This window comes from Neolamprologus brichardi, chromosome 16 (genome assembly GCF_056152115.1).
Source record: "Neolamprologus brichardi isolate AB-2024 chromosome 16, ASM5615211v1, whole genome shotgun sequence".
Taxonomy (NCBI): domain Eukaryota; kingdom Metazoa; phylum Chordata; class Actinopteri; order Cichliformes; family Cichlidae; genus Neolamprologus; species Neolamprologus brichardi.
This window is the reverse complement of record NC_142119.1, coordinates 31,010,908-31,033,115: the sequence shown is the minus strand read 5'-3', so window position 1 is coordinate 31,033,115 and position 22,208 is coordinate 31,010,908. Positions and strand designations below refer to the sequence as shown.

At 42.3% G+C, this 22,208-nt stretch overlaps 3 protein-coding genes across 3 annotated transcripts; 1 reads left to right on the top strand and 2 right to left on the bottom strand.

The window, feature by feature from the left end:
- Positions 1 to 3,897: 3,897 nt before the first annotated feature.
- On the bottom strand, positions 3,898 to 15,787 carry LOC148098317 (histamine N-methyltransferase-like). Its single transcript, XM_087830091.1, has 7 exons — positions 15,630 to 15,787; positions 15,397 to 15,539; positions 8,604 to 8,656; positions 6,126 to 6,233; positions 5,403 to 5,533; positions 4,895 to 4,988; positions 3,898 to 4,344 (listed from the first exon to the last, which is right to left on the bottom strand). The coding sequence occupies exons 2-7, from the start codon at positions 15,528 to 15,530 to the stop codon at positions 3,992 to 3,994; spliced, it is 873 nt and encodes a 290-aa protein (XP_087686217.1). The 5' UTR covers positions 15,531 to 15,539; positions 15,630 to 15,787; the 3' UTR covers positions 3,898 to 3,991.
- On the top strand, positions 10,527 to 13,878 carry LOC148098318 (uncharacterized). Its single transcript, XM_087830002.1, has 4 exons — positions 10,527 to 11,518; positions 11,753 to 11,999; positions 12,264 to 13,211; positions 13,865 to 13,878. The coding sequence occupies exons 1-4, from the start codon at positions 10,568 to 10,570 to the stop codon at positions 13,876 to 13,878; spliced, it is 2,160 nt and encodes a 719-aa protein (XP_087686128.1). The 5' UTR covers positions 10,527 to 10,567.
- A 24-nt stretch (positions 15,788 to 15,811) lies between the features above and the next one.
- Positions 15,812 to 19,762, bottom strand: LOC148098316 (histamine N-methyltransferase-like). Its single transcript, XM_087830092.1, has 5 exons — positions 19,598 to 19,762; positions 16,994 to 17,124; positions 16,735 to 16,828; positions 15,969 to 16,144; positions 15,812 to 15,873 (listed from the first exon to the last, which is right to left on the bottom strand). The coding sequence occupies exons 1-5, from the start codon at positions 19,686 to 19,688 to the stop codon at positions 15,862 to 15,864; spliced, it is 504 nt and encodes a 167-aa protein (XP_087686218.1). The 5' UTR covers positions 19,689 to 19,762; the 3' UTR covers positions 15,812 to 15,861.
- Positions 19,763 to 22,208: the final 2,446 nt, after the last annotated feature.

Here is a 22,208-nt window from a genome sequence, read left to right as displayed (position 1 = left end):
AGGGGCATTTAGTGGGGGTAAACGTCACAGAGTGTAATTAAAGAGGAGCTTGCCCTTAGGAGCTCTCCCAGTTGACAAAGCGAGTAAGTGACAGTGTCTGTTTTTTCTTTTTTCTATCAAACCAGCAAATATTGACTTAAAAGAGCATGGCTTAGAGAAATATTAAGTTGTTTCACAAAATTGTTATCACTGTTTGTCAGACACATATAGAATTCTTCTAAAGTGGCCCGTTTTTCATTTCAACTTTTTTCCTCTCGACACAAGTTAAACGACTGTGCTAGAAAAAAAACAGTCTAAACTAGTATGATTTATGACATCATCAAATGTGTGTTATCTGTAATTGATCAAAAATATGAACAGAAGCGGTCAATTAGTGGCGCGTTTGTCCTGCTTTATCTGTCCCACTAATGGTACTTCTGGAATAAATATGGTGCCATATCTTATCTGTGGCAATTCTCCATATTCACACCCACAGGAACGGTCCTGTACATCAGGCTATAAGGCCTTGAATCGCTAGATTAATGAGACAGACAAAGGTAAACTTGATTAGAGTAGAGTCACCCCATTCCACCCTTTCTGATTTGTAGTTAATCGCCTTGGATTGATTTAAGCCTTTGATTCTATAAGATCACTTCTGCGCAGCAGAATTTGCAATGACTTGAAGAAAAGAGAAATTTTTCAGCAGGAATTTCCACCTTGTTTTCTATTGACTGCTAATTGATGTTAGATAAAATTACAAACTAAGAAAAGTCCCGGGAATCATCAATCAAATAGCCATATTCTGCTGTACTCAGACCTATGGAGGACAGCTGCTATATAACAACGGCTGCTAAACAGGACTAATTCTCTGGAATGAAATATGCTGCAGAGGACGGCCATTTACAGGACCGGTATCAGAGCTATATTTCAAGGCCCAGCCGCAGCCTCTGCCCATTAAAGTGTGTGTGATGTATTTTAGGGCCGGTTTATGTCCTGCTCTTTTCTCAAAGAGGGCTACACACTGACATGATGGCTGATAGAAGATGCTTCTGGGCCAGCAGTGGCTCTCCATACAGAGTAAACCAGAGTAGAGGCTATATTATTAAAGAAGATAGACATCTGAAGAGTCAATTTGGCCAAACCGTGTGAATTCAGATTAGAGAAATACCAAAAATGTCATCGCTGCTTTCGTTTTTATTTGCCTTTACAAATAAATGTAAGCGCTGGTATCATAAATGTGCATTTAGTGGCTGGGATTAGCTTTAGTATTCTAGGATACACTAGTATCAGCCAGACTGTTGGAAAACCATTTTACAGCAGAATAAAGGTACGCATATGGAAAACAATGCACATTACTTGACCTCCGCAGTTGCTATATTTGTGGGTTAACACTGCTTCTGTATGTGGACTACCAGCACCTATTACACATGAAAACAAATGATGTTATGGTCAACAAAATAACAAGGTACTTTCTTTATACGCGTTAGGCGCAGTAGGTGTGACGATGGTATCTCCTAGTGAGCAAAAACAATGCTGTTTTTAAAAAATCGTTTTTTGTTTTACTCTGGTTTAGCTTTTAAATTTTACATGTGATACTTTTTAGCAGCGATATATTAAATTCATTAATAACAAGAGAATTAAAGCAGCTGTGAATGAAGCATATTCTCTGCCTAACAACACGTGCCAAAGACGTTTGCTGAGCCAAGAAAAATAATTTTAAAAACAGCCCTACTAGTGGGTACAGCACATAATTTAAGGCATACCAGTAGTCACACTTTGAACACATGGCCTGTTTCCTCATTGCCCCTAAAGATTGAAGACACAACTTAGAAGTTCAGCTCTGATTGCCCGCCAGATGGCCATACCGGAGAGATCACTTTTCTGAGAAAGACTTTCACCTGGAGGCTTCCTCAATCATGTTAAAATTTTACTGCAGCATCTGACATCTGACCAGCGTGCTGCATAGCCAATATGGAAAGAAAGTAGTTATGGAACCCACAGCTTTCTCTGCATCGTCTGCATAATAAAAAGCCCGTGAGTTTCATAAGCAAATAGAAATCTGCATCACGCACCCTTCAAAGACGTGGCTTGTCATTATGGCATCAGCTAATAAGCAAGTGGCAGGAAGTAAATAAAAACAATATGCAGCTAATAATATGACAATACCCAGCTGTTCGGCACTTCTGAGTATAATCAATCACCTGGGCAACAAGGTGATCTATAAAAATTTCATCACATTTATCTAGTGGAGAACTTCTACCCTGATAAGACACCAACTGCCACATGAAGTAAATAGTTCTTGAAGAACATTAGTGGCAAGCAGTGTATTGAGGTTGATTATCTCTGTGACTAATGCTCTGTCACTCTGTGGTATGAGAGGGCCCAGCGAGGACCCCCAGTAATGGAGCCTGAGCAGGTGCTGAAAGCCCATTGACATCAGGGGGGAGTGCACTGACAAGAATTTCTGATGAATTTCAATTACTGATCTATTAAAGCTAATGAGGTAAATGAACAGCCAGAATACATTTGCCAGATAGCTTGAGACAAGACCTCAGCCGTTCCACTGGATTTTGTGCGTATGTGGCCAAAGCAGACGGCATAACGCCAGTGTAGAAATGAAATAACTGGGCGAGTGGGGGCTGAAAATTTAACAGTCAAATAACCACTGGTAGCTCGGGAATTAAATGCTTAATATTAAGCACACTGATATGGCGAATAAAAGTTTCCACCGTTTGCTGTCATGTCCTTACTGAATGTAGGGATAGCATGCCACCAAGTGGAGTTAGTGCAACATAGCATAATGCAGGTTCGCCTGTATTTTGAGAGTTGCAGCACCATCTGCAGGCTTTATTGTGAACAGCAGTTTATTGAAATAAAAATAATTATACCATTAAAAATTGCCCTGTATACGCTGAAAACCTCCATGTACACTTCGAAGCTACCTTGCACTTGGGTAGGTTATTTAATTACAGGTAAATTATATATATGGAAGATATAAATGATCTTTTCAATACAGCTGCACAACTAATGACATAATGCTAACTCTTGATTGCAAGAGACATGCCCAACCAATAAAATACAATTAATTCATATAAAATAGAGCTTTCTTTAATTAAAATTTAGATTAAAATTACAATTGGGAGTATATCATTTTTAATATGGGTACTGGGCATCTTTGAACTAGCTAATCATGTGACACCTCATGGATATCAGATTGTGCACAATGATAAATATTGATCAGCTAATCACATCCTTAATCAGAGTTCAGCAAAGACCTGCCAGCTCAGCATAACTCAATATGTATGATCTATCAGTGATAATTAATGTTAGAAAATCAATATTATTTTTTTGTATTTAGTATCTTTCGGAATGTTTTTTTTAATCCCATTTGAAAATACTTTGTGTCAACTAAGACTATACCAAAAGCTGTCTTCATTTTGCTAATAAATAAAGTGCTTTGTTATTTTTTTATACTGTAAGATAAAAATGAAAAAGTTAAATCTGCTGCAAATCATAATGCCATATTAACATTGATTTAAAGAAAAAATATTACGGATTAGCTGCCTGATTAGGCTACAGATGCTGCATATGTGAAACAACACTGGCATCCAACATTTCTTTAGGTTTAAGATTCAACTGAGAACAAAACAACCTTGGTGGCTGAAAAAAAATTGTAAATATAGAGCAATAACTGGAAAACTTTGTAAAGCCGGGTGATTATTTTCTGTGGCTCTATCACAAGAGGTGACCTTTTCCACATATTAGCGCTGTTCTAACTGTAAAGATATAGATTATAGAGACTTTATCATGAAAGGTCATACCGATACTAAACTTCCTTACAGATTAGAAAAAGGCCCACGATTTAGTAGCTAAACGTATGTGTCTTCTTGTACAGCCACAACTTTTACTCACTCGAGATAAACTGAACTATATTGATTTTATTCATTCTTTCTGACAAACTTACAGAATAAAGATCCAGCAGAATAGATGGACATTTCTCCACAGTATATATTTAAGCATGAACAACAATGCAGCTCAGATCGCCGTTGAACAACACTTTGCCATCCTTCTCTGTGCTGCACTTTCTCCTTAGAAGATCTAACATGCCCGCTCTGATCTCTGGGGTGAAGGACTCGTGGAATTTGTTGTTTCCTGTCATGACACTCAGCAGGCATTCTCCAAGGTAGCTGCCTGGATTGAAGCACTCGGTAATGTCGAAGGTGTTGGGAGCTGAATGCTCATCGTATTTCAGACCCAGGCTCTCCAGACAGGCAATGACCTCTGCTGATGCACGGTCCTCTTTAATGACACCTACACACAGCTCCTTGCTGTAAGTCTTCCACAAGATGTCCCATCCACTGTTGGCTGGATAGCATGATATTGAAAATCACATACATTTCTGAATAAAAAAAATACTTCAAACAAAAGTAGTCAAGAGTAGTCAAAAGTAGTCCGGACTCAAAATATAAAAGTAAAAAGTAGCTCCTTGAAGGCCAGCTATGTGCAAAGCTAACAGAACTTCATTATGAATATAAAACTCAATATTATTAATGGAATATAAACTTTAATTCAACTTAAATTTAAACCTAAAGTAGCTGTTTTTAAATTTCCCCTTCAAATGCATTAAATACAAAACAAACATGCTCAGACATGGATTTTATATACAAAATATAACCCCAAGAGGGCACCATTCTTCCAGCGCAAAGAGAAAAATATGTTTGAAACAAGGCTCATCTCTGGTAAAAACAGGAGCATAAAACAAACATATAACTGTTTGCTTCTGAGTAATGCTGAATATGGTCTCAAAAATTTATAGTATACTTTCTTTACATTCACACAATCTGAATGTGACACCTTTAAACTGTTATACTGCGGACTAATTAATTAAGGATAATTAAAATCAAGTTCGGTTTACCTGCTTCGATGATGATCATAAGTCTGCCGTTAGCTTTTAGAAGGCTGTGGTAAAAGCTGATAGTTTCACAGAGGTTTTCCACATAATAGATCATCTGTACGGGGGAACATTATGGGGAGAACTTTCTAAAGCTTGAATGAATTAAGTGTTATCATTTACAATAAATCTGCCAGGACATTTTGTCAGAGGTTGCTTGACAATTTATCACACTAATTACACATTTATCTGTCAGAATACACTCTACTCCCGCTGTGGTCCCCACTGAATTCAAGCAGCAGTGCAGGATTTAGTGAGGACCCAAATATATCTCATTGTTAACAGAGTCAGACAAGGATATTACACTTTACAATACTTATACTTTATAGTTTGCAGTAGAGTTTAGCTCACCACAATCCCACCTTAGGCGAGAAGACAAGACACCATAGAGTGACAAAGCAAATTCTAGAATTCAGCAATGTGTTCCCGCTATTCTTTTACCGCGAATCTGCAGAAGGAAAACTCCTAATACCTGAATCATGTGTATGAAATCAAATTTCTTCATCTCGCCCTTCGTTTTCACTTGCTTTACATAGTCCTCGCTGCTCATGATGTTCCAGCCAAATGGGATCTTCTGAAGACTGGCAGTCTTTGCTACCAAAGCTTTAAGATGAACAAAACCAAATAGCCATGAATAACATTGAGATCTATGCTTATGTATATGCGATACATCAAAACACTGATTACACTGAGATAAAACGCTTAAGAGAATGAACTACTTTAAGAACATATAAAGAAAAGTAAAAATAAATATTGGGAGATGCGATTGTAGTCTTCTTCGTTGGTGTACATGAGAAGACCACAAAACAAAGAACCAAAAAAAACATCTGATGCATTCACATGAAAGTAACATCAGCAGACGTATCAGTAGTTTGGGGTTTGTTCCTATGCACAACAACAGACAATACAAGTGATACAAATGATTTCAGATGACGACGTATGCACGTTTTACACAATTTTCAGGTACTGCAACACAAATGAGTACATGATGAATTTTAACAACACACAAAGTAACTACTGACTTCTTTTGGCATTTTGAGAAAGCTCTAAATGTCAGCTGATAATGTTAGTACTTTCACTACTGGCACTAATACATCGGCTTTTCAGAAAGGTAAAGAAGAGCCTGAAGAGGAAACCCATCTGAAAATAGAGTAAAAATATTTCAACATGTGGTGTGAATGTGAATAGTTAATACCTTTGAAGTTGTCTGAAAGTTCAGAGCTGCCCTCCACAATGTCAGCAGTAATAGGAACAGCAGGGAATACAGACTGCAGCAGTGTGAGGATCTGAGCATCCAGCTCACCTGGGAAAAAGAAAATCAGGAAGTAAGAAGATTTTGAACACCTGTGGCTCCACATAACGCTTTAAAATGAAAATGCTCCAAAACATATTGTATAGAACACATAAAAAAAAACCCTGAAATGTATTTAGAAAAGTCAAATATATATAACGCAGATGTGTGTAATACTTCTTATTAGGGATGGGTATCGAAAACCGGTTCTTGTTGATAACCGGTTCCCAGTGTTTCAATTCCTTGGAATTGTTTGCCATTTTTAAAAACGATTCCCTTATCGATTCCAGTCGCCCCGAATGACGTCACCACGTTGCGGAGCGTCATTAACCTGGAAGGAAACACGGCGCCTAAGCGGCTCAAATGCTCAAAAGTTTGGTTTTACTTTACGAGAACGGATGACAACAGGGCAACTTGCAATACTTGCAAAGTAGATATTTTATTTAAGCGAGGAAACACTACGAATATGCAAAAGCATTTGCTCACAAAACACGCGATGACCTTAAATGAATGTCGTGTTTTTAATTCTGCTCCGGACTCGTGAATCTCAACCCAGCAGCAGCGGTAACGTTTGCACGTCCTCTCCTGTTAATGCGGCAGGTAAATAATCAACTAACAGTGCATATTATGTTAGCGCGATCTGCCTTATTACAAAACCTGCCATTACTGTGCGTTTAGATGACCATGATGAGACAGACAGAGTCTGTCTGGCTCAGATGCTGACAGTTCTCGCCGCAGTCTACCGGTAGCGTCTCCTTTCAGGCCAGGATAGACGAATGTCACCGAGCAGTGACAAGTTTGTGGTCAAAGGCTTGCACCCATTTGCCACAGCAGATGATTTTCAGTAAGTGAATGTGTTTAATTGTAGGCAGGGACATTACTGGATATTCTTGTGTAATTGCTACTGAATAATTTATGTTACACTTTGTTATTGCTACAGAAGAATATTTATTTTATTATTTTACATTTACAATTTTTTTTCCTGGGACCCCTGTGACACCCCATTGAAGAGACGTAGGCTGTGGATCTCTGAAGATCTCACTGTTGGGTTTGTAAGGCCATGTTACTCCTAAATTTCTATCTTGTTCAAAGAGAAGATATAAAACAAAGTTCTAAGCTAATCGACCTTAGTGTTCTCCTTTTTTAAAAAGAATCGATAAGAGAATCGATAAAGAATCGAATCGTTAAACAGAATCGAAAATGGAATCGGAATCGTGAAAATCTTATCAATACCCATCCCTACTTCTTATCATTCTGATTAACAGAATCATTAACAGTTTGTTGTTTGATGTCATTGTGCAATAACCGCAGTGATCTATGACCTATATTGATCATATGTGGAGCCAAGTGCAATCTGCAATAGCTTTGACAGTGACTTACTTTAATGTATTAATGCCCCCACAGACCCTGTTATTATGAGTTCTCTTTGCTGCACGCCTTTGAAGGGCATGGTAATCAGTTTAATTGGAGCTTTATAACAGCGATTCTCAAACTTTTTCTGGCATGCCCCACTTCAGACACCAAACAAAAAAAGTATCCAGGATTACATTTTAGTGAAATAAAGGTCAGCATGACAACATCAGAAAACTCTTTTCTTCAAAAAACCCTGTTCGTTCAGCTGCTCCACTTTAATCTGTGGGGAGTGCCACAGAGAACCACTGGTTTAAAACAAGTAAATATGTGATGGTCTTGAGTCTTTGACCCGTTTTTGAGTTTGTTATTTTGTTTTTGCAGAATATTAAGATGCTGATATTCAGTTTAGAGTGCCTCTGAGTTCTAGTTCCTAGCCCTTGTTTAATCATTTAGATCCCTCTCATGTCCAGTCTCTCGGTCTTGCTTCTGTGTCTTCTCCAACGTCTCCTGTGTAAGTTATTTGTGCCTCCTTGTGTAGTCCATCATGTTTGGTTATGCATGTTAAGTTCTCTCGCTCCCCCCTGTTGCCTGTATTTAGTCAGTCTGTGTCTCAGTGTGTGTTTCTCATAATTCCTGTGTTACTTAGATAGCCTCCTGTGCTGTGTGCGTTATGTTCAGTTTTGCTTCCTTGTCTCATTAGTGAGATTACATTCAGCTGTGTTCCCACCTGTGTTCTGTTCCCTCACTTCCCCTTGTGTGCATTTATGTCTGCATCTCCCTCATACTCTGCCTGTTTGTTAGTTTCCTAGTTTTCCCCAGTTTGGTTTCATGTCCTCTGTATTTCCAGTAATAAAGCTTAAAGAGTTTGGAGTTCAGTCCTGTTTGAGAGTCTGCATTTTGGGCAGTTTTTCTGCCCACTTCACGCTGCCATATGACAAAATAAGCCAAAACTACCACAGCTCACATATACAATGGTCAGTAATGCTACTACAATTAATATTACACTTATTGTTATATTTGATCACATACCTCCACCACTTCCAACACCAAGAACGCCCAGGCTGCTTTTACCCTCTCCAATCCTGCATCAAAAATAAGAACGTTAATAAACCGTTAAAGAAAGTGTACAGTATGTGTATGTATGTCACAAGATGTATGCTGGAAAATTACGATCTTACAAAATTGCACTATGGAGCCTCTGTGTTATAGCTGTCTAATTTATTATGGCTGGTGCTAGACTGGATCATTGAATAGATGGGTTGGCAGCTCAGTGGGTCGTACACGGCTCAGCTGCTTGCTTAATTTTTAAAACAGCTTCACTCCTGAATGGTGGTCTAAAAAGAGCATCTAAGAAGTGACTGTTTGAAAGCATGGATGTTTTCTTTTGTGAAAAAAACTAATTACAGAGCTCAAAGCAAGAGCATCATGACAGCTGCTTTTCAAAACGATCAGGCCAAACCTCTAAATGATCACAAAATCTAAAAAGAAAAATATGAAAATGTAAACGCTGAAAGCCATACATTTTTTGTTATTAAGCATTTCACCTCTACTTACAATATGGAATTTAATCTATTGCAAACTAGCAGACTACAGAATATCTCAAAGCATTTTTCATTTAATAAATAAGTTGGTGAGGTACATTTAGTTAAGTAAACATCTACTGTTTACTTATCAAGTGAATAAAGACAAGTGTAAAGGATAAACTGCAAGTGTACTGTTGGTCATTGAATTCTTTCAGGGGGTTTATTAAAAAATGACCAGTCTTGCTGAGCACAAGTTAACATTATTTCAACAGACAAATTGTGGATATTCAGGAGATCGTGGTGAAAAGAAACTTTTTATAAGAGGGCTGTGCGGCAGTGAAAGAGACAAGAAACCCTTCTTCTAGTCTTCCCGTCTGTTTTAAATAGCTGTGTGACAAATACGGATAAAAATATAATAACCAATCACAGCATAGCATCATCCATCAGGCTGATCCAATTTAGCACCAAATGGGTTGTTTTGACATAGTAGGGACAATCTGAAAGAAATTGAGTTTTTGAATGAAAATTCAGATTGTGTGCGTGCACTGCAGCTTGCATGAAATTGTAGGCAATTTCTTCTGCCTTTAAAAAGACATTTTGAAGTTATCTGCACAGACCCTGGTGGGCTAAATTACCCTATTCCCTAAAACAGCACGTAACATAAAGAATGCAACAATTTAAGCCTGGCTAACTAAATGGATAAATGCTCAAACGACTTTCCATAAACTAGCAGAGACTAGAGATGGCACGATACCACTTTTTTATGTCCGATACCGATACCGATATCATAAATTTGGATATCTGCCAATACCGATATGAATCCGATATAGTGTGTTTTTTAATCAATAAAACGTTTTTTTAATATCTTGCTGCATTTTGTATAAGTTTATTGTCACGGTCCTGGGTCGGTGACCCAGCGCTTTGAGTTTGTTATTAGTATTTTCTAGTTTATTCTGTTTTGTATTGGTGGTTGGGGTTTGGTTGTGTTTATTTTCCCTACCTGCGTCTCCCTCGGTGCTCTGTTCATGTCCCCGTGTTGTTATGTAAAACAGTCTGTGTGTTTCCTGTTTTACTTTGTAGGGTTGTGTCTCGTTATGTCCATTAGTTCCAGCTGTGTCCCCGCCTGTCTGCCATTACCCGATTACCCTGTGTGTGTGTGTGTGTGTGTGTGTGTGTGTATATATAGTGGGTGTCGGTCTGTGTTCGTTGTCGGCTCGTCTGTGTTTCATGGTGTCCTGTTCCTCGTCTGCGTCTCTCTGCCACTCACCCCGTTCGTATGATCTCCGGGTTGTTGTTTAGCTCACCCAGTTTAGGTTTATGTTCTGTCCTGCCCTCAGTTGTGTTATTTGTGCACTGTAAATAAAACCCTCACTCATATCACCATATCGGCTGTCTGCATTTTGGGTCCTCCTTTTCCTCCACACCACACGGCTCACCCCGCCAGCCGTGACAGTACGAGCCGACCACAAGATGGATCCAGCAGCTTTGTCTGGGGAGAGCGACCTCGCACGCATCCAACGCCTGATGGACTGGGTAACCCACACCACCAACGCAAGTGCGAAAGTGGTGGGGTTAAAAGCCATCGAGGCAATTCTGGAAGGGAATTCCTACCTCTGCCAGTTCGAGGGACTTTCGGACTTAATTCGCAACCTGCGTAAAGCCCGGGAGGTGGTGCAAGCTCGGGAATCCACAGACTTTGTCCAGCAGCAGCGGACTACGGCCGCCCCGGAACAGCCACGTCAGCTTCTCCCGCCGGAGGTTTTGCCCGGCCCGCCGGAGGTTTTGCCCGGCCCGCCGGAGGTTTTGCCCGGCCCGCCGGAGTCGTCCGCAGGGAGGAGGCGACGATCGCGCCGTCGGCGCGTCACCCCACAGCTGGATATTAGGACTATAGCACTGCAGGCTGTGGTGAGTGGACAAGACACTCTTTTGGTTTCACCAGAACTAGTGACGGTTTATACCGGGGCTGTGTTTTTTGAGCCTGCTGCAAAGCCGCAAGCTCGTTTAGCTGCACAGCCGCAAGCTCGTTTAGCTGCACAGCCGCATTCAGCTCGGCCCCCGGTATCCCCACTAGCCCAGTCATCTATGCCATCTTCACCGACCCCCTCTGTACAGGAGGCTGCGTCTCTGCCTCCCGTTTTGGACTCTTTTTCTAAGTATTTTTTGCAGAGAGACAAACCACACAATCCTGCAAACGTTCCTCAAGAGCTGGCCAGTTGTGAGACTGAGATGCACTCCAGGGCCTCCCCAGAGGCTGGGTTTCAGCCCCCAGCAGACTCTGGACCCCTGGAGGTAAAGAAGCCAGCTGAGGACTGCACCCGGCTGTCGCTGCCTGAGCTGAGTCAATGCTCGGTGCAGCTGCAGTCAGCTTTGGGTTTGCCAGAGGCCACCGTGCCTGCTGGTTCTGATTTGTTCCTGCCAGAGGCCCGTGCGCCTGCTGGTTCTGATTTGTTCCTGCCAGAGGCCCGTGAGCCTGCTGGTTCTGATCCGTTCCTGCCAGAGGCCCGTGCGCCTGCTGGTTCTGATCCGTTCCTGCCAGAGGCCCGTGCGCCTGCTGGTTCTGATCCGTTCCTGCCAGAGGTCTCCGCGCCTGCTGGTTCTGTTCTGCGCCCGCCAGAGGTCTCCGCGCCTGCTGGTTCTGTTCTGCGCCCGCCAGAGGTCTCCGCGCCTGCTGGTTCTGTTCTGCGCCTGCCAGGGGCCCCTGTGCCCGCTGGTCCCGAGACTGTTCTCGCTGGAGGGCCCGAGGAGCCCGTCCAGCCCCAAGACTCGTCCGCTGGAGGGCCCGAGGAGCCCGTCCAGCCCCAAGACTCGTCAGCTGGAGGGCCCGAGGAGCCCGTCCAGCCCCAAGACTCGTCAGCTGGAGGGCCCGAGGAGCCCGTCCAGCCCCAAGACTCGTCAGCTGGAGGTTCAGGAGAACCCAGCCAGCTTCCTGCCTCATCAGCTGGAGGGCCCGAGGAGCCCGTCCAGCCGCCAGCTGCAGCCTCATCATCCTCGCCGGCTGCCGCTCCATCCACGCCGCCGGCAGCAACAGCAGCTTCATCCACACCGCCGGCAGCAGCCGTGTCTTCATCCACACCGCCAGCAGCAGCCGTGTCTTCATCCTCGCCAGCTGCGGCCTCCGTGTCTTCATCCTCGCCAGCTGCGGCCTCCGTGTCTTCATCCTCGCCAGCTGCGGCCTCCGTGTCTTCATCCTCGCCAGCTGCGGCCTCCGTGTCTTCATCCTCGCCGTCGCCTGGTCCAGCTCCGGCTTCTTCGTCGCCTGGTCCAGCTCCGGCTTCATCGTCGCCTGGTCCAGCTCCGGCTTCATCGTCGCCTGGTCCAGCTCCGGCTTCATCGTCGCCTGGTCCAGCTCCGGCTTCATCGTCGCCTGGTCCAGCTCCGGCTTCATCGTCGCCTGGTCCAGCTTCTGCATCAGCTTCGCCTGGTCCAGCCTCTGCATCAGCTTCGCCTGGTCCAGCCTCTGCATCAGCCTCGCCTGGTCCAGCCTCTGCATCCGCCTCGCCTGGTCCAGCCTCTGCATCCGCCTCGCGTGGTCCAGCCTCTGCATCCGCCTCGCCTGGTCCAGCCTCAGCTTCCGCCTCGCCTGGTCCAGCCTCTGCATCCGCCTCGCCTGGTCCAGCCTCTGCATCCGCCTCGCCTGGTCCAGCCTCTGCATCCGCCTCGCCTGGTCCAGCCTCTGCATCCGCCTCGCCTGGTCCAGCCTCAGCTTCCGCCTCGCCTGGTCCAGCCTCAGCTTCCGCCTCGCCTGGTCCAGCCTCAGCTTCCGCCTCGCCTGGTCCAGCCTCAGCTTCCGCCTCGCCTGGTGCTGCAGGGGCCACGCCACCTTCAGGTCCCAAACTGCTGCCTCGACATCGGCGGTCATCTGCCAGGCCGCTTGTTGGGCGTCATCGTCGATATGGACGACCTCCCACAGGCCGCCGCTACCTTCCGCGCGGCCGGCCTCCGGACTTGTGTCGTCGCCGCCACCTTCCGCGCGGCCGGCCTCCGGACTTGTGTCGTCGCCGCCGTTGCCGTCCGCACGGTCGGCCGCCTGACCTGTTTCCCCGTCGCCGCCGTTGCCGTCCGCACGGTCGGCCGCCTGACCTGTTTCCCCGTCGCCGCCGTTGCTGTCCGCACGGTCGGCCGCCTGAACTGTTTCCCCGTCGTCGCCGCTGCCGTGTGCATGGCCGGCCTCCTGAAGTATGTTTTGGGACCCTGTTTGGGAACTCCAGTCTGTGTTGTGTTTTGGACAATCTGTTTGGCCCACTGGAGCTTGTTTTTTGTTTGGTTGTGGTCCCTCCGTCCTGGGCCCCCCGCCACCCACCCTGGGTTGGTCGTCTGTTTTTGTTTTGGGCTGTCTGGAGCCAGCCCTTGGAGGTGGGGTACTGTCACGGTCCTGGGTCGGTGACCCAGCGCTTTGAGTTTGTTATTAGTATTTTCTAGTTTATTCTGTTTTGTATTGGTGGTTGGGGTTTGGTTGTGTTTATTTTCCCTACCTGCGTCTCCCTCGGTGCTCTGTTCATGTCCCCGTGTTGTTATGTAAAACAGTCTGTGTGTTTCCTGTTTTACTTTGTAGGGTTGTGTCTCGTTATGTCCATTAGTTCCAGCTGTGTCCCCGCCTGTCTGCCATTACCCGATTACCCTGTGTGTGTGTGTGTGTGTGTGTGTGTATATATAGTGGGTGTCGGTCTGTGTTCGTTGTCGGCTCGTCTGTGTTTCATGGTGTCCTGTTCCTCGTCTGCGTCTCTCTGCCACTCACCCCATTCGTATGATCTCCGGGTTGTTGTTTAGCTCACCCAGTTTAGGTTTATGTTCTGTCCTGCCCTCAGTTGTGTTATTTGTGCACTGTAAATAAAACCCTCACTCATATCACCATATCGGCTGTCTGCATTTTGGGTCCTCCTTTTCCTCCACACCACACGGCTCACCCCGCCAGCCGTGACACTTATACTCAAGATTAAATAAATAACAACACTAAAGCTATTCTGTTATACCTGTATGTAAAAAATACACTGCGCCCAAAATATTTCATAGTTCAGCAACACTGATCAATCTAATAAACTTAAACCTGCTCCATCCTTCCTATTCTGGTATTTTAAAGAGTACTTAGCAGAAATATTAAGCAACCTAACTAATAGGGTTGCAAACTCCCAGCAAAAAACAAACAAACCACCCTCCACCTCATGATGCTTAATCGATGTAATCAAATTTAATTTGATGCAGGGGGAAAATGCACAAAAATAAATTATTTTTCAAGAATAATTAAATAGATTCAACATCTTTCTTCAACAGACTTGCAGACTGCACAGGTGGTGTCTTCCCAAAGGAAAAAGTAGTATAGCTTACTAGGGTATATTAGACTTAACAGTTACTATATACAGTAATGGACTTCTATAGATTTTACATCAGATTAAAACTTTGGGTGTAAGAGTCAGATAATTATTTATTAAAAGCTAGACATTTTAAATGAGAATAAGAAAGAAAAGTATGTCTTTGTGCCCCCTTTTCCCTGTTCATGCCCTATCGGCCCCCCTGGCTAAACTTTGCTAGATCCGCCCCTGCACAGTTACCAGCCGTCAGCTGCGTAGAAAAAGATCCTGGTGTACAAAGTAATATTAAATAAATTCTAACAACAGCTTATCAAGCTTAAACATGCTGCTGTTGTTCAGCCGCTGGTTTCCTCTTTCTGGTGAGAAGTGGGCCAAAAACTAAGAAGAGAGACGGACGCGCGACAGAAAAGCCGATCAGCTGATCATTAAGCAGTTTCACGATTGAAGTAGCAACAGGAGAGAGAGAGAGAGAGAGAGAGAGGCAGTCGCTCCTAATATCTGTTGTTAAGCTTAACATGGGAATGCTTTACAAACATTCAGAGATGAACTTACACACTTCCTTTACTTCTCTCTGGGAAAACTTGAAATGCTGGCAGCAAGGCTACAAATACACACAGCCGCTCCTGCTACGTGCTACGGTTATGAGCCGAGTTACGCCCTGTAGCAAGTTTTGTGAGGTGCTTTTTTGATATTTAATGGATCGGATTACATTTTTTATTTCTCACCGATATCCGATCCAGTAATTTGGGTCAGTATCGGACCGATACCGATACGTAATATCGGATCGGTCCATTTCTAGCAGAGACCATACTGTGGGGGGACTTCAGATGGTATAAAGCATCTGCTGTTGACAAGTGGAGGACACAGATGCAACTTATGTCAAAGTTTTCACATTCCAACCCTTGAGTACAGTCATTACTGTAGTGCAGTCTGTCCCCTACTCTTAGCTTGGACTATGGGTTATTACTTCAAGCATTTCATTTCCTGCTGTACCTTTTAAATTCTCTTGCTAGGAGATCGTTAACACACTGCATAATGGCCTTGTGCTCTCCTGAGTGTTCCAGATAGAACTGGAAAATGTGGACATCGTCACCCTCATAACAAGTGTTCTGTGCTTCTGCAGCCATGGCTGATTCCTGCAATACACAGAAATCAAAAACAACAACATAATCAAGTTGCTCACCACACTTTAATTATATAGTTACATCATAAGAATAAAAAAATACCTTAAATAGCTGTAGCCTCTGCGGAAATCGAGTTCTTCACCTTCTTTTGAGTTGCACACTTTATATTCCCTCCCACAAAGTGGGCTGGCTTCAAAGTAGTCTCGCTAAAGCACAAATAGTGGGCATCCTGAACTGTTGGACCGGTTGTGGCGAATGAGAGCAGAGACCCAACTGCTCTCCCCCTTCTTTTAAGTTGTGGTGTTTATCTTCTTTCCCATAAATGGGCTGGGCTTCAACATTTTCTCTGTAGAACAGGAATAGCGGGCTTGCCTCCACCTGTTCAATTGGCCTCACCTGCTCTTAACACTAACCAAACATATGCAAAGTATGCACTCATACCCCTTCAGTGAAACACTCGGTGATCTCCATCTGAGATGGCAGCTCATAGCTCTGGTAAGGCACTCCCTTGGAGTCCAGGAAGCTTTTGATGTCTCCAGTGGTCACACAATGACTTATGTCGGGTTGACACAGCTGTGCTCTGTAGGTCCGCCATAGCTTCCCCCAACCACTCTTGCCTGGAACAGATGAAAAAGAGGCTATATTACAACAATGACAATTTGACAAGCAGGTGTTTAGCACGGTCACCCTCCTAATTTCTGTCTAGAATCGGCCAGAAACTGAATCATACTTGACTGGATAAGTATAAATGAATAATGACTTGCTGGTGGTACAATGCCAGGAGAATTCATCCTCATATGCATCAGAGCAATTTTTTCCACCATGGAGATGCTAACATGGATCACGTTGCTATATCGCAGCTCAGGTATTTAATAACTTCAGAGGAAAGACTCAGAGGGAAGTAGGAAATAAGAAAAAGCTCCTTCAGGATTACACTCAGAGCCTTGTTTACTGCATTTTTATGCATCTACACACCAGGAGCAAAGTAGATGACACAAACCTCAGCATACACTGAAGATGTCGAGGAGATTTCGGGGACATCGGTGTGTGCTAGCAAACTGAATGCTGGAAAAGGTTTGGTTGTTTCTGTAAGATGCTGTTTGAAACCTTTCATCTCCAAACGTATTGCATGTATAAGCAGATTGTTCGTTAGCTATTTGCACCATAATTAAATCGTCCACATGAGAGAAAGAAAATATCCACTTACCAGACACTAGAATTATGAGAAGCTTCCCATTTTTACCAAGAAGACTCTGGAAGAATCTGACAGTTGCTTCGGGATCCTTCACGTAGTACAGCATCTGTCGATTTCACCACAGATAATGAGCTACTAACTGCATTCACAGAATGCCTAATTATAACGCTGTGCCAGGCAGTTGTTCTAATTGGACTTATTGCTGCCATTTGCCAGAAATGAATGTAACCCAGCTGTGTAAAAAACACAGGGTATGTTCATCGACACCGACCTGTATCATGTGAATGAAGTCCACCTTCTTGGTGGCCTTTTCGGCTTTCCAGTGCTCCTCAAACTCAGAGGCAGTCATCGTGTTCCAGTTGAACTTGATGTAATCTAAATCTGGTTTCTGTGACACTAAAACTGCAAACAGATAATTACTTAGTTATTTATTACAAGTTAACACCAAAATAAAGCTGGCATGAAATTTTACAGCTTAGAGTGGCTGATTTTTTTTTCAGGCCACAACGGAGCTGACACTTGTCACAATGATAAGAGCATTTCTGTAATTTGCACTCCCCCCCCCTCTAAAAACAACGCACTTGTTTTGTATCACACTTCATTAAAAACAATGGAGACCACTTGGCACAACCACACAGAGACCTTTGAGAATGATCACAACTAGGGATGGGTATCGAAAACCGGTTCTTGTTGAGAACCGGTTCCCACTGTTTCAATTCCTTGGAATTGTTTGCCATTTTTGCAAACGATTCCCTTATCGATTCCAGTCGCCCCGAATGACGTCACCACGTTGCGGAGCGTCATTTACCTGGCAGGAAACACCGCGCCTAAGTGGCTCAAACGCTCAAAAGTTTGGTTATACTTTACGAGAACGGATGACAACAGGGCAACTTGCAATACTTGCAAAGTAGATATTTCATTTAAGGGAGGAAACACTACGAATATGCAAAAGCATTTGCTCACAAAACACGCGATGACCTTAAATGAATGTCGTGTTTTTAATTCTGCTCCGGACTCGTGAATCTCAACCCAGCAGCAGCGGTAACGTTTGCATGTCCTCTCCTGTTAATGCGGCAGGTAAATAATCAACTAACAGTGCATATTATGTTAGCGCGATCTGCCTCATTACAAAACCTGCCATTACTGTGCATTTAGATGACCATGATGAGACAGGCAGAGTCTGGCTCAGATGCTGGCAGTTCTCGCTGCAGTCTACCGGTAGCGTCTCCTTTCAGGCCAGGATAGACGAATGTCACCGAGCAGTGACTAAGTTTGTGGTAAAAGGCTTGCACCCATTTGCCACAGCAGATGCCCCCGATTTTCGGTAAGTGAATGTGTTTAATTGTAGGCAGGGACATTATTGGATATTCTTGTGTAATTGCTACAGAAGAATATTTATTTTATTATTTTACATTTACAATTTTTTTTCCTGGGGACCCTGTGACACCCCATTGAAGAGTCGTAGGTTGGATCTGTTAAGATCTCACTGTTGGGTTTGTAAGGCCATGTTACTCCTAAATTTCTATCTTGTTCAAAGAGAAGACATAAAACAAAGATCTAAGCTAATTTACCTTAGTGTTCTCCTTTTTAAAAAAAAAAAAGAATCGATAAAGAATCGAATCGTTAAACAGAATCGAAAATGGAATCGGAATCGTGAAAATCTTATCAATACCCATCCCTAATCACAACGCACTGGAATTAAAATGTTACAGTGTGTTTGAAACTCTTTGCTGTTCGTGCATCCACCACTGACTTCCAGCATAACAGAGATTCAACTTATAGTAAGTTCATGGATTCATTTACATGAGCTAATTGCATCTGCAGTCGTAGGCTGGTAGGTCTTTTGTGGGTGGAATGCTGCTTCTCCAACAGAAAATAGGAGGTTCATTTACTCTATCAATATGTCTCTCAGCAAAGTTTAAATGTCATACATTTTATTTTATTTCTCTACGTCGACATTGCAATCCCCTTAGAATGAACCTTTCAATCATTTAAAGAGTTTTTTTTCTTACATATCATATTGCTATTTCTTAAACACCCAGTCATCTGAGGGGTAAAGGCCATGAAGTACACCTCCAGGAGAATAGTCCTAATTGTTTCAAAACCAATTACCAATCACATTTCACCAAATTCATAGTCAATAAGAAAGTCTGGAAATCCTCTGCAAAGCAGATCATTCGGCAAATCAGACCATCCAGCCTATAAGATGATAAGATTGCCCATCCCTTCCTGTAGAGGCTTACACTTCATGTTGCATCATTTGTAAAAACGCAGCATGTGTCTGCTATCTTGGGGAAACTTAAACACCTATTGTTTTCTTTGAACTGCAGATCTAAGGGGACAATTATGATCAGTTTCACAAATAACAAAAGATTTCAACATGCTTTAAAACATTTTTAAACAGCAAAGGTGTCTCTCATTAGATAGTAAGTTGAACAATGGAAAGAACCAGCAACAAAAATCAACAATGAGGAACCAGCGAGTCCCTGCTTTATGCATTATTTTTAATCAGATATCGTGTCTATAGGAGTTTTGTGTGAGTAACTGGTTGTAGCGTTAATGTATGCAAGGATCCTGGTCAGACAGCAGCAGACTTGAAACTCGTAACGATTCAGTGTTTTACTCAAAGATGCTTTAGTCGGGTTCATTCTTACAGACATTAAGGCTAAACTCTACAATGCCACTGGTGGTTAAAGGACTATTTCCTGCTAATATATGAACCGGTGAATTCTTAAGATGCTGTTTTTCACCAGTAAAAATAGAATAATATCCTTTTTTGCTTGTAAATAAATACTGAACCCCATTTTGGACAGCTGAGAATACAATGATTCATTTTGTGTTGTGTGAGAGAAGTGTGTGCCTGTAAAGACTGTACCTTTGTAGTTATATAGCTGCTGGCGGCTAGGCTCCACCACCTCGTTATCCACCGTCACCCCTGGGTGCTTCTTATGGAGCTCAGAGAGCATCTCTAGGTCAATCTCACCTAAAGGCACAGGCACACTTTTTATTTGGAAGACAAAGTTGACAAACACAAATTTGACCCCAGTTCCCAAACTGCTAAAAAGCCAAGCAGATCAACATCAGTTGAAATGGTGCAGGAAGCAGCTAACAGCATGTTTCAGTTTTGCAGAAAATCACACGTTTTCTGTTGCAGTAATTACAGAAGTGAAAAAAAAAATGTAATTCAACATCAGCAGACGGCATAACGCCAGTGTAGAAATGAAATAACTGGGCGAGTGGGGGCTGAAAATTTAACAGTCAAATAACCACTGGTAGCTCGGGAATTAAATGCTTAATATTAAGCACACTGATATGGCGAATAAAAGTTTCCACCGTTTGCTGTCATGGCCTTACTGAATGTAGGGATAGCATGCCACCAAGTGGAGTAAGTGCAACATAGCATAATGCAGGTTCGCCTGTATTTTGAGAGTTGCAGCACCATCTGCAGGCTTTATTGTGAACAGCAGTTTATTTAAATAAAAATAATTATACCATGAAAAATTGCCCTGTATACGCTTAAAACCTCCATGTACACTTCGAAGCTACCTTGCACTTGGGTAGGTTATTTAATTACAGGTAAATTATATATATCTTCCTAAACTTATTTATATAACAATATCATAAAAATGTAGATCATGGGTCAACTTAGAAGTCACTGACACTTCATTAGCTGTAAGCCATTGGTTCAGGAACAAGTGATTGCACTGGGCTTTCTATTTCACAAAAGTCAATTCATTTATGATATCTGAGTACTGTGATTTTTTTTATTTGGAGACACAAAGGAACATTTGGCACTTCCCACATCTCACATATGTTTTACTGTTGCACCCAACCATTCTACAACTGAAATGCCTTGGACTGTTAACCATTTCAGGCAAGTGGAGTGAACCATATTTTGTTACACTCTCATCTGGTTGGGGCTTCCTTTTCTTGATTTTTGGAGAGAACTCTTCATTACTGGTATTATTCAGGTCTTGTTCACATGTTTGTCCCTGGTTTCTCAGCCAAGAGGAGCTTGAACTCCAGATACTGTGAGTTCTTTTGGCACATTGAGATCATTGACAACTTTCAGCAAAGAGGTGATCTTGTAGAAACAATCAGGTGTCATGGATTCAGCTATAATTGCGACTCTTGTTTTTTTTTACTTTACTGGAAAACATTTCTGCATTTTACCCATATTTTATTTTTAACTCAAAATCAAAAATTCCAGATTCTCCTACATGTTGGTTTTGGACCAGATAGGACGACAAATTTCAGGTGGCTCTGTGTTTTTCTCTATTACATCTGCCACTGCATCTCGATAATCTTTGTGTGGCTCCTCCTGGGTTCTCACCCTCTCCTATCTGGCTCACATGACTCTCATCTTCTGAAAAATCTATGTTTGAATCTCCCTCAATTATTCTGTTAAGAATTCTCTCTGCCTTTGTCAAAGAGTTGTCTACTAGGAAAAAGTGAAATAAATATAAGTACAAAGTCCCGACGTGCACTAGAGTACACATTAATAAATTAGTCATTTCCTCTGTGAAACTATATAAGCTTAATTCTTAAAAAACCCTCAAATTATTTACTAGATGTTTATTTTTGAAAATTAATCAAAATCTGATTTTAAAAAACATTTTAAATGTAAATATCATGCTTACCTTTCTTTCTCCCATAAAATGTGCTTGTGGGCATGCCAGCCATTTTGAAAAGGTGGGAAAAAGACAATTGGCAAGGCCACACCCCCACAGATGTGATATCATTTTAAAGGTACTGTTGTCCTCTCTAAGAAACATCAGGACTTAGAAGAGTGGCAAGTAGAGTATGAGAGGTACAAGCAAAAACTAAATGTGTACTACAGTGCACAAAAATGAATTACTGGGTCTCAGGAGGTTATGGAAGATATAAATGATCTTTTCAATACAGCTGCACAACTAATGACATAATGCTAACTCTTGATTGCAAGAGACATGCCCAACCAATAAAATACAATTAATTCATATAAAATAGAGCTTTCTTTAATTAAAATTTAGATTAAAATTACAATTTGGAGTATATCATTTTTAATATGGGTACTGGGCATCTTTGAACTAGCTAATCATGTGACACCTCATGGATATCAGATTGTGCACAATGATAAATATTGATCAGCTAATCACATCCTTAATCAGAGTTCAGCAAAGACCTGCCAGCTCAGCATAACTCAATATGTATGATCTATCAGTGATAATTAATGTTAGAAAATCAATATTATTTTTTTGTATTTAGTATCTTTCGGAATGTTTTTTTTAATCCCATTTGAAAATACTTTGTGTCAACTAAGACTATACCAAAAGCTGTCTTCATTTTGCTAATAAATAAAGTGCTTTGTTATTTTTTTATACTGTAAGATAAAAATGAAAAGGTTAAATCTGCTGCAAACCATAATGCCATATTAACATTGATTTAAAGAAAAAATATTACGGATTAGCTGCCTGATTAGGCTACAGATGCTGCATATGTGAAAC

Bases quoted from the DNA above. Each gene is read 5' to 3' on its own strand.
- LOC148098318 (XM_087830002.1), top strand. From the start codon at position 10,568: ATGGATCCAGCAGCTTTGTCTGGGGAGAGCGACCTCGCACGCATCCAA. The intron at 11,519-11,752 runs GCCCGTGCGCCT...CGCCCGCCAGAG, and splicing joins CTGATTTGTTCCTGCCAGAG to GTCTCCGCGCCTGCTGGTTC. The intron at 12,000-12,263 runs GTTCAGGAGAAC...CATCCTCGCCAG, and splicing joins CCAAGACTCGTCAGCTGGAG to CTGCGGCCTCCGTGTCTTCA.
- LOC148098317 (XM_087830091.1), bottom strand. From the start codon at position 15,530: ATGGCTGCAGAAGCACAGAACACTTGTTATGAGGGTGACGATGTCCAC. The intron at 8,657-15,396 runs GTACAGCAGGAA...TTTTTGATGCAG, and splicing joins CTAGCAAGAGAATTTAAAAG to GATTGGAGAGGGTAAAAGCA. The intron at 4,345-4,894 runs GTAAACCGAACT...CATGCTATCCAG, and splicing joins TATGATCATCATCGAAGCAG to CCAACAGTGGATGGGACATC.
- LOC148098316 (XM_087830092.1), bottom strand. From the start codon at position 19,688: ATGCTCTCTGAGCTCCATAAGAAGCACCCAGGGGTGACGGTGGATAAC. The intron at 17,125-19,597 runs GTACAGTCTTTA...ATCTGTTTGCAG, and splicing joins GCAGCTATATAACTACAAAG to TTTTAGTGTCACAGAAACCA. The intron at 16,829-16,993 runs GTCGGTGTCGAT...TGAAATCGACAG, and splicing joins ACTTCATTCACATGATACAG to ATGCTGTACTACGTGAAGGA.